Below are 12,008 nucleotides of genomic sequence, written 5' to 3' on the forward strand. Positions count from 1 at the left end.
GATTGAGGCATACAGGTTTACTTCTCTGCCACTAACCCTTATGTGTCCCAGATACACATTCCCCATCTTCGGTGTTTTCCTTCCGTAGTGGTACATGAAATAGGTGAGTGGTGCATCTCACAAATAACAGCATCATATTTTCAATGAAATGTGGTAACTTGCCCAAGGGGGCAAGGCGTTTGAGAACCCAGGAGACAGATTAAACCAAAGCTTCCTAACTCTAAATCTCACACTCATTCTAAATGATCATGCTTTCTTCAACAGAAATTATAATTTACAGATAGTATTTTAAAAAGTTTTACATTTTCAGACCTCTTTAATTCAACAAATAGATCGAATATATAACCAAATACATATTTATGTGTGTGTAAGTTAGAGAAAACACAAATATCATGTAAATTAGATTTTTTAAAAGTCGAATGCAAGACTCACATGAATTTCAAACTTCCAGCCACTGACTGCCTCATCTGTAAGTATTTTAGTGAATGATATTGTTAGCCCATCTCGAAAAAATCGTTGACAGGCTTCACTTTTAACATCAAGACCTAAGAAAAGGAAAAAATTAATTTAAACAAAACATTTCTTTGGTTGTCTTATAATGTCCAATTATATAATAAAAGGTAATAAATAATTATGAACTTTTGACTGACAGCTAACAAATGCAAACTAGCTTTGAGATTTTAATTATATAAGAGATGACATTTAAATCCAGTACTGTACTTAAAAAAAATATGAACCTTCCCTAAAATAAACCCCATAGGCCCAGATAAGAAATATAGGGGTAGAAGAGATACATGTCCAGTACATGTCAATAATATTTTACATATCATTGCACAGTCAGGACCTAGATCATGTCAAGGGCAGAAGTCTCCCAAACTTTGCTGAATCGATGAATAAATGTATAAATGAACAAAAGAAGTTTGAGCAGTAGAAAATAATTATAATCTGATAATACATTTTCATAGTTTATTAAATTATTTAAGCAAGGTACTAAAAATATTAACTTTTACAATACTTAATTGTGATAATGCTTACGGATAATCAGAACATACCAATGGCTACCCTATTTCAGAAACTGAAATGTTACTGCCACTTATTTTAATCTCCAATTCCTGAAAAATGAATAGAGAATACTATAATACTTGTCCTTTGCTGAAGAGAATTCAACTGCACCTAAAGTAGACCAAAGTCATTGAAAGAAATAATTAATTCCAGCATTAAGCTTTTACTTCTGGACAATGAAAATAAAAAGAACAGATTCTTTTTTATTGGCTTATTGAAAAAAATAAAAAACCGACCTCATCTTTCAAGTTTAGAGAAAAATCAAGCTTCTTCTATGTATTCTTTTAAAAAAAGCTAGACAGTTTGCTTTAATGTGCATATACACAGATTTCATGTATAACTTCAGAAAGTTCACAAACACCCTCAAAGGCTGTCCAAAAGACACATGAATCCTTGCCCTAGATATGTATGATAAGCCATGGCAAGAAATCTTTGCTAGATGTTCTAATGTAGAAATACACATTAAATGTTCATAGGAGAGGAAAATAAAGTGTTCAGAGATGAAGTGAAAGGTTACATAGTAGCACACACTATGGAAAGCATAACATCAAAACATACCTTTTTTACTAAGATCAATAGCAGCTTCTAAAAGCACTTCTAATTCCCCTTTCGGCAAAACTGGGACCACCCATCGAGGCCTAAGAGTTTTAAAAATATAAAAAGATGTTTATTAGTGCACTAAAATAAGCACTATAAATGAGTTTTTAATTATAATTACTCACCTCATCATGAAAATATTAATATTAAAATATTAAAACAAGTTTGGCAGAACATCTGCTTTGGAGACTAAGTGCTGTTTTCTCTACAAATAACATTTTTAAGGAACTGTCAAACAAAAGATATAGCTATGAGAGAAGAGAAAAAAAATAAAAACTTCAATAATAGAATAAAAAAACTTTTAACAACCAAATGTCAATTAAATGGATAAACTATTGTTAGAGTTCATAGGAAAGTGCACTTTCAGGATTCAGGTAAGAGACATTATGAAGAACAACTTAGTTGTCTTCAATTTCGTAACAAAGAAGAATTGTGGCAGTGACTCATTTCTGCCTCAATTCATCATAGTTCATCAACTTTTCCTAAAGGCTAAATGAGAGTGGAGTCTCCAAATCTCTTTGCCTCCACAGATACCTGACCCGCTCCCTCCCTCAAACAAGAATGTGGCAAGCATCCTTGGTGGTGCTTTCTTTGGTCCCAGGGAAGCCCAGCCATCTAGGATCCCTTCCTCTTCACCCCCATCCAAGTCACCCAGGGTTCCAAAAATCCCTATTCTCACAAAAAGTACTCCATGACTAGACAATCTATTGGAAACAAATGTATACCGTATCTGTCTGTCTGTCTGTCTGTCTCTCTCAACCATTTGTATTTTTCTTCCCCTGAGGATTTGTGAATATGTGACCCTGTCTTGGAGTCTGCATAGCAAGTATACTTTACTTAGGATCACCAATCACCAAATATTGAAAAACTAACAGTACCACCTTTTGCTATGATGTCTCTGCTATAGAGAATGGTCAGGAACATTACAAACAACTTTATACAGTTTCTGTTTGACTGTAATTCATCATATACCATTAATATAGGCATCTATCAGAATCACATTTAATGTGCTCTTTCAAATACACCATTAAAAACAGTAAGTTAAATATGTTTATTAATAGGAAAAATCAATATAGCACATATGATTGTAAATGCAAAGATAGTCTAAAGACTGTACTCCCGACTGTTAATACTAATTTTTGGTTAGGATATATGTACGTAAGGAGGAAATTAGAGAACTTTAACCACATAATATTTCTATGTTTACAAATGCATAATTATATTACTTATGTAACCAGAAGTTTTATAAAATGCAAAGGGTTTTTTAGCACCACTGCCATTATATACATAATAGTGTTAACTGACTTTTTAACAGTGAAGCAACAGAAAAAAAGAACTTAATAAGGCAAGTGCCTCTGAGTGTGTGTGTGTTTTTCTTACTGTCCTTTTTGGGAGTTATCACAAGTCCCTAGCACTTGCTTGTTGAGCCCACAGCATGGTGACTACGACAGCCAAGGGGATTCCCCAATATAACCTTCTCTTATCTTTTTTAAACTTTTTTCTTCCCTAGCCCAAACTTTTCATTCTCTGAGCCCTCCTCCAAATAATCAGGGGCAGGGAGGTTGGAGGGGATATGTTTGTACTACATGTATGAAAATTTATACTCTGAACTGCCCACTGAGATAAGGATCAAGAGAAACAAAGAGTTAAGATAGTTAAATGCCTCAGACTGGTCAAGGGTTCACAAGGGGCAGGCTCTGAGGAACTCAATCACTTTATGACCTGGTATACCTTAGGGCAATGCAAAAATTTTTAAAGTTGTCTAGCAACCCTAGCAACCAACATACCAGTGAGAAAAAAAATCTTCATGAACTCTCAAAAGGAGCAATTACACACAGCGTTCTACTTCAGAAACACACCAGCTATGGTTATTATCAATCTGAAAACTATTGACATAACTCCCTTTCATTTTGAAAATTCATTAAGAAACACAGGTTCTAAACACTTGACAATGACTCAGATGTTAAGGCTATTAAGGAGGCAATGTGGTTACTGTGATATTCCCGTCCACTTTCTTTTTCTTCTCCACTACCAATCACAATGCTGAGAAACTTGGGTTGCTTTTCCTGTGTATTAAACACATTAGAAAACAACAACAACAACAACACAAAAATCAACTCACCTATTGATCATGTCATCCAACTTTGCCAGGTCAGTATGTGGAAATGCAGGTTCCTCCTCTTCAAGCTGTGGGGGAGCATCACCTTGACCTTGTTCATCTGGGGGAGTTGCCGGCGAATTTTCATTGGAAGAATCAGGCGATGAAGTCTTAATTAAAAATTAAATATTCCAGATTTAGATTTCTATAATATATGTACAACATCTAATAATTCAAACACCAACACAAATTAGGGGGAAATAATATCAATTTTTAAAGAGATGATCATTGTAAGCTTATAATGTTTCAGGCAGCCTCCGTGCCACTATGCTTTAAAATAATTTCATTTAATTCCCAACAGCCTAAGGAAGCGGTCTGTAATTTAATAGATGAAAACACAAACTCAGACAATAATTAGCCCAAGGTTACAAAGCTCCAACACTGTGGTCAAGATTTGAATCTAGATCTAATTCTAAAGTTTGTGTTCTTAATCACAACGTAAACTGCTTCTCTGCTTACATCTCCCACCATGATAGAAATTATTATACAAATAGGAAATATCACACTTTACAGATTAAAAAGTTTCTGACTTACAGCTAATTTTATTCTTTCATTCTTCCTTTCTAGTACACCTCTCTTTCCCCCCCTACTTTAGCTGTGCATACTTTCGCCACTAAATAAACTTTTAAGACCTTAGTTCTTAATTTAGAAAAGTGGTTTTTTCCACTTTCAAATTGTAACTAATCTAAATTTTAAGCTGATTTTTACTCATCAATTCTTTAGTTTTCTCATCACTGGAAATCGATGGCTCTTTTAGAGAAGAACGCCCCTTTCTCTATCATTTTAGCACTTACTGAACAGTTATGTAAGTACTTGTATTGAAGACAACTGAGTATACTACCATCAATATGAGTTTACTTACATTTTATATATGAGCTCATAGAGCCAATCTGCAACTAAACAGCAAACTTTTATACTTAAGATGGCAAACACTGTGTGTATGCTATAGAGCTAGACTTAAGGGGAAAAAAAAATCTATATAGCACAGAATTCAAGTGGTAGAAGCCCAACAGAAATATTTGCAATGGAAATATTCAACTTAGGAAGTCTAGTTTATTTTGTTTTTTTAAAAGCCAGTTTCCCCCTAGTATGCATTATACAGGAGTGGGCTAAAGTAGACTCACAGCTGTTCATAACGAGTTCATATAGAAAATAATAATAAATAATACAAGAATAAAATGTGTTTAGTGTACTCACAATTGTAAACCTACTTTTGCCTACCCCTATATACATGCTCATAGAAACTATAAAGACAAAAATAACAATTAAAGTACCTATAGTACCATCAACAGGAAAGCACCAATAACAGTTAAAATTACTTCCTTGCAATCTTTATTCTATGAGCCAAAAACCCTTCGTATGTGTGTGTACATATGCATAAATTTCAATAAAATTATAATAACCTGCTTAAGCTTATGTCCTTTTCCATTGGACATTTGAGTATTTTCCTATATCATTAAGAATATTTTATAAAAAGTTGATTAATTCATTTAATATTATATGGCCATTAAACAAATTAAGGGACAATGACTATTTTGCAATTTTTATTGCTAAGATAAACAGAGCTGCAAAAAGTCTTTTTACAGATAAATCTTTGTGTTGAACTTCAATCATTCCTTAGGCTAGGTATGATCCTGGACATGTTATTACTACACCAGTATGAACTATTTCTTTTAGTGCTACTGACATATATATTGCCAAATTCCATTCTGAAAAGTCTGCACCATCCCAGCAACAGTATCCAAGAGTGTTCACCCACAGTACCTTTGCCAAGGCTATTTCATGTATCACCGAGTTTTACTACATAATGCCAGAGCACAAAATTCTCCCCTGTGGGAACATCCTTTTAAAGAACATTATATGTTAAGTAGAAAAGCCTGATTGATTTTAGAAATTTCAAAAGAAAGGTTTAAATCGGGAAGTGATTAATGCTATAGTTCCTTCTTGGTCCAATCGTGTCAAATCTTGTGAAATAACTAAAATTCTAACATTAAAAAGTAAAGGATAAGAAAATGGAGGAACTCTACAGACAGTTAAGAACGTACTTTATTTTGTTCCTTTGTTGTTTAAATCACCAGTCATATTCCAAAATATAAAAATCTATTAGAAGAGAACATAATGTAGATGCATAGTATTAAGTTGAAAATCACAAACCCAAGAGCTCTAAGAATTATCAAGAACCACCTTAAATAAAAGTAAGGTTAGAGAAGAGGTTTAATTTTGTCTACAGTCAGTCATGCAAGCCATAAACATTGCAAAAGACATTAGGAATCCATGCAGAACGTAGATATAAAACTTGGGGGAAAAAAGAGAGCAAAAGATACTGCAACTTTAACTACTAGCTCCTGGTTTAAAAATAGAAATCTTTGGTATCCAACCTTAGACTGTGTTTAAAGAAACCTGAACACTGGCTAACAAATTTATGACACCGGAAAGACTTAACTCTGTCTAAGACCTGTGACCACATACTTAAGTACTTTTATGTCTTAAAAGTGGGAACTGGAGAAAAAAGAAATAAAGCCGACAGATTTATTTGGAAAAAAAATTAAAACCGACCTGCTCACTTCTCTAAAATGGCAGAGGGAGCGGAAGAAAGGGAGGGAAGGGGGCGGGGGAAAGAATGCTTGCACAGCTCTTTTCTATCATACTTGTAATAGAGAATATCTAATCTATTACAGCTAGACAATTAGAACTTATCCCCAAATGACAAAAGAAGTACATACCTAACAATAATACCTTTGCCTAAAAATTTACCCATACACAATTCTACATAAATATGTACCAAATGTAAGCCGCATGTTTGTGATTCATGTGCATATCACAAGTTTTAATGTTTGTCTTATTCAGATTAATATTTCCCAATATAAAACTGTATATATTAGAAAAGGCTGAAAATCAATTATTTAAACTTTCATTTCAAGAAATAAGAAAAAGAACAGCAATCCATATCCAAAGGCAGTCAAAAGCATACAAGTGGGAAGGGGGAGAGAATTAAAGCCAAAAGTTGGTTTGGGGAAAGGTTGAATGAAACTGATAAATCCCTAGAAAAGAATAGTAAGAAGACACAACACAAATTATCAAAAATGAAAAAGGAGATGTCATCAACCACAGACAAACAAATCAGAAAATTCTCCTATTAAAGAAAAAATTGGATCTGCAATCAAAACCTTTCACATTCAGATCAGTATTTCTCTCCCTCTCTTCCTCCCTCCCTTACCCTCTCTTTAGAATCAATCAATCAATCAATCAATCAATCAATAAAAAGGCCCTGGCCACTGTGGCTCAGTTGGCTGGGCATTGTCCCACAAAGAGAAACGTTGTGGGTTCGATTCCTGGTCAGAGCACATGCCTGGGTTGCAGATTTGGTCCCCAGTCAGGGCTGTGCCGGAAACAACTGACAATGTTTCTCACATCAGTGCTTCTCTCCCTGTCTTCCTCCCTGCCCCCTCTCTAGAATAAATGAAAGAAAATATTTTTTTTCAAAACCTTTCCAGGGATACAACTCCAGGCCAGAGGGTTAACCAGTAAAATCTTCAGAACAATTAAATGAAGAAATAACAGAAATTTACACAAATTCATCCAGAGAACATAAAAAGAGTATCACACTGTGAGTGTACAGACCAGCATAAAATCTTGATACCAAAATACATTTTAAGCTCTTTGCAAGTATTATTTCACTTGATCCTCTTTACAATCCTATGAAGTACTGACTCTTGTTATATCTCCATTTCATAGATGAAAAATTGAGGCTTAGAGGTTATATAATTTACCCACTCATAAAGCTAGTATGGTACAAAGTTAAAATCTGAACAGAAGCAGTATGATTTGAATCCATGCCCTTAACCACAGGCTAAACTGGATTATTTGGTTCTTTGCCCCAGAACTGACACAGCGTTTTAAATAATTTTAATGACAACTGACAGTGTAAGATACCAGAAAAAGAAAAACTATTACTCAAGTGTTAACCACCTACAAACACTCAAGCTTTCTTGTTACTGTGTAAGACAGTAACATAACTGCTTTTCTAAAGTAAGTTTTATACTTGTTTCACAAATTATTCAGAACATGCTCTATTATTTAAATACCCCACTGTAGACATACCAGTGTAACTTTAGTATTTTTAAAGTCCTACCTGATTCTGTTGGAGGGGGGGCTGAGACTGTCCATCAGGAGCCTGGCCCTGGTTGTCATTCCCTCCTACTGGAGAGCCACGAGTCGTGGCTGTCATACTCGACACAGGGCAGATCTTTGCAATTTTGTCTGCTTATGTAGTTGTCTTGAGAAAAGAAATTATAGTCCACTTATAGAAGATGAAGTACCAGCATTTGTCAGTCTTAGAAAGCTCCAATTCAAGAATAAACCATCTTGCACAGACCATTGCATAACCTATAAGTAGAAGAAAAAAAAAGTCATTTGTTTTAGATATAGAAAACATGAATTAAGGAACTGTTCAAACAATATTACCAGTGAATCTAGTCAGGAGAAGGTGGCTATATAAACAAGAGGGCAAAGTGAAAAGCTAGAGTTTCATTAATACTATATTCAACTTAATAAACTGATAGTGGTATATTAACTGTTATATCAAAGAAACTGAAAAGTATAATCTTATGATACAATATTTCAGTTTTCTCCTGGAGTTCCAAAGACATTACCAAGGTACTTAGTTCATTTGGATTCGATCGTGGAATGGCAAAAACTGTCTTCAATTTATTAATGCCTTAAATACACTGTAAAAATGTCTATACTCAGGACAAAGGTAATAAAATCTGATTTTTAAACTTTTCAGGAAGAACTGCATAAGTAGCATTCATCACTGGTACCAAATGGTTTTTAAACAAGCTTACAAGTGGTTTTAATAGAAAATTCTAGGGGAATTTTTCTTTGGAGAGGGTTCACGTTATATACTACTACTCTAATACAACTGAATTTGTCAAGTGACCAAGACTCTCCACTTTTGGTAAGGTTCTGACCACAGGAACTCCCACATCCGTGACTAGGGATAAAAGGCTACAGACCCTGACTATACTGACAAACAAAAGTATATAAGGGAATGGCACCAAACCCTCAATTCTGTATTCATTAGACCAATGGATCTCATCCTTAGCTTAGCTTCATAGTAAAATCATCTGAGGTACTTTAAAAAACACTGATGTCCAAATCCCTCTCCAGATTCAACGAATTACAGTACATGTGAGTAAAGCCTAGGCATCAGTACTTTTCAAAAAACAATATTGAGAACTTCAGCTGATTGGTTATAAGTATATATTTTGTTATGAGTAAGGTGACCAAATTCCTATTTATTACAGAACAGTCCAACATTTACCTCAAATTTAAATATAATCACTTAACCCAGAGATAGGGTTCTAACAAGATTTTGTTTCACTCATCAATTGGCATAACAGAAAAAAGTTCAAGACTGATAATATCAAGTACTGATGAGGTTAAAAACAGACAAGAAAATCTTTCATACATGAAATGGAAAACCAATTAAAAGATTACACGATTGGGCAGCCTCTCTTTCACTTTTGTTTTCCATTTTTATACACCCTACATTACAAAAAGTTAAGGGAAATAGACAATCTTTTATTTTTTTACTTTTTTTTTTTTTGACGTAGACAATCTTAAAAACCTGAAGAAACTCCCCTATCTTTAGCTATTTTGGGTCAGTTGGCAAGTTATGTGAACAATTTTTTTCTTATCACTCCAAATATCAGCTAACCAATTTAACTTCATTTTTCTCTACTTCAAATTTGCTCCAATCTCTTCTTTTTGCTCCCCAACCTGGACTCAAAATCTCACTGCATACTTTCCCCAATGGGTAATGCTCCAATCATGCCCTTTATCTTTTCCTGGATGCCTTGTTCTTAGCCTATAAATATGCTTGAATCTTCCGTACTTACTGCCCTTCCTTTTCTCCAAAAACCTTAAAAAAGAATGCCTTTGTCTCCCGTTTCACTTCTGCCATTCTCTTTCGTCAACTGCTGTGTCTAGCCTACCAAAAATGCTTAACTGAGGCATATGGATGATTCGAAGATGAACTCCCATAAAATTACACGCAAAGCTTTGTGAAAATGTACATTTGATGGGGGGTGGAGAATAGGGAGAAGGGCTGATCCACAGATCCTCAATGCTCTACTAACTGACAAATCAAATTCCTGTGTCTTGTTCTTCATTCTCAGCATAAAGACAACTGGCTGTCAGTACCCCAGCCTGCCTTATGAAATTCTGAGCTTCCTTGTCTTATACAAGGTCAGGTTTCTTTTCTACTTCTTTTTCAAGGGAAGAAGGGAGGGTAGTAGGGTGAATATTCCGCTCAACAGTTGACTCTACAAGTCTGGAACTGAAGCAAAACTTGGGGGTCTTGAACACAGAGCTAATTATTCACAAAAAGGTGGAAGTAGATGGATTCATTAGCATTGCCTGGGATTCCCCCCACCTAGCAACACAACCTCTACCCCCTATCATCTTCTCAGAGTAGAGGGGGTGGTCCACAACACTGGGGTTTGAGAAGTGGCATATACATTCCCAAGTGTGGGACAAGTCCAGGAGGGTGGGGGGACGAACCCTGAGGCACACAAAAATTAAAGTGGTATTTTTAAGGTAAATTTTTACAGTTTACAGAGTTTGCGGTATTTTTCTATAAATTAGAAAACCAACACTCTAAGTGATTTGACCAAAGCACAGGTAGAAAAGTTAACAAGTCTAGAATTCATTCTATCACAGTGTCCACTAAACCAGTACTACCTCTCTTCAAAAAGTCTTTCCAGAAAACAACCCAAGGACAAATGAACAGATAAACAAAAGGTGGTATATACAAACAATGGAATATTATTTAGCATTAAGAGGTAAGAAAATAAGCCAGTCACAAAGGAACACATACTCTATCATTCCACTTACATGAGATACTTAAAAGACAGAAAATAGGTGATTGTCAGGGGTTGGGGGAAGTGGGGAATAGGGAATTATTGTTTAAGGGGTACAGAGTTTCAGTTTGGGAAGGTGAAAAGGTTCTGGAGATGGATGGTGGTGATGGATGCACAACAATGTTAATGCCACTGAATTGTACACCTAAAAGTGGTTAAAACAGTAAATTTTGTTGTATATATTTTCCCACAATAAATTTTTACATATATAGCACTGGCTATTCTCTTGCTTTGCGGCCCTTTAACATTCAGAGAACATGAATGAAAAAACTCAAAATTACATTTTCATGTTTTGTTTATTTATGCTCAACATCCTTCCATTTACATATATCCCAATAATCCTCCACCTATAGACAAACCAAAAATCAGGGAACAAATTATTCTACACAAAAGTATCCTGTGGATAACTTAGGGACTATCCCTTTAAACAAAGGTGGCAGTGAATTAACCCCTCCCTCAAACAAAACATCTTCCTCTCAGACCACAGAGCTAAATCATTTTCTGTTCTACCAGCAAAGCCTCAAGTTGCTTGCCATCCCTGTCTCTTATATAGTCTCACCTTAATGTCTTTTGTTTTCTTGATTTCTTCCAGTTCTGTCAAGTTGTTTACATTTTTAGATTTCCAGTACTGTACTACTGGGCAGGTACACCAGGTCTCTCAGCACAGCACTCTCTACTCTGCTATTTTTAACAGCCATGTCTCTCTATTACCACATAATAATTGAATACATTTTTCTCCATATGCTAGGCTAGGAGATTTAGAGCAAGAAATTGGTGGGAATCAAAAATTTTTTGGTCTCAAATATGTATCTTGTTCAAAATTCCACCTCTGCGACTTTATAAGCTGCCTATCTTAAAGGTCCGTAAAAAGCATTCTGACAATTTTTCCAGGTCTTTAATACTGAGGTAATGCTACCCACTAAAATGCCATGAGAATTATTTTAATAAAGATGTTTTGCAAATACCAAGCACACAGTAATTTTTTAAAATGTAATTTTCTTTTCCCTTTTTATAACTACTATGAAAGGTTCTTGAATATTTGCAGAATCTGAATATTTTAAGATATAATTTGGAAAGGTTTGAATGGAAAAAAATTATGCAAGATATGCTACAACAAAGTTATCCAAGAATAATACTGCTACCTTTCTTAATAAATCCCATTTAATCCAAATGGAAGAAACACACTGGATTCCAAGCTGAAATCACTGCTTTAACTTGGTTTAGAGAAGCAGAAATCTAACAGATTTAGGCACACTTCAGCGGGATAG

The 12,008-nt window shown here is 34.9% G+C and overlaps 1 protein-coding gene across 4 annotated transcripts in view; it reads right to left on the bottom strand.

Moving 5' to 3' along the window:
* USP9X (ubiquitin specific peptidase 9 X-linked) overlaps positions 1-12,008 on the bottom strand; it is a 116,597-nt gene that overhangs the window by 79,317 nt on the left and 25,272 nt on the right. For all 4 annotated transcript variants that reach the window (XM_054566545.1, XM_054566542.1, XM_054566544.1 and 1 more), the window contains exons 2-5: positions 7,950-8,203; positions 3,782-3,927; positions 1,621-1,700; positions 433-545 (exon numbers count right to left, since the gene is read on the bottom strand). In XM_054566545.1, coding sequence (XP_054422520.1) covers positions 433-545; positions 1,621-1,700; positions 3,782-3,927; positions 7,950-8,045 — 435 coding nt within the window. In that variant the 5' untranslated portion in view covers positions 8,046-8,203. The remainder of the gene's footprint in view (positions 1-432; positions 546-1,620; positions 1,701-3,781; positions 3,928-7,949; positions 8,204-12,008) is intronic.

This window comes from Pteronotus mesoamericanus, unplaced genomic scaffold, assembly GCF_021234165.1.
Source record: "Pteronotus mesoamericanus isolate MK-2021 breed Mesoamerican mustached bat unplaced genomic scaffold, CSHL_Meso_final contig_173, whole genome shotgun sequence".
NCBI lineage: Eukaryota > Metazoa > Chordata > Mammalia > Chiroptera > Mormoopidae > Pteronotus > Pteronotus mesoamericanus.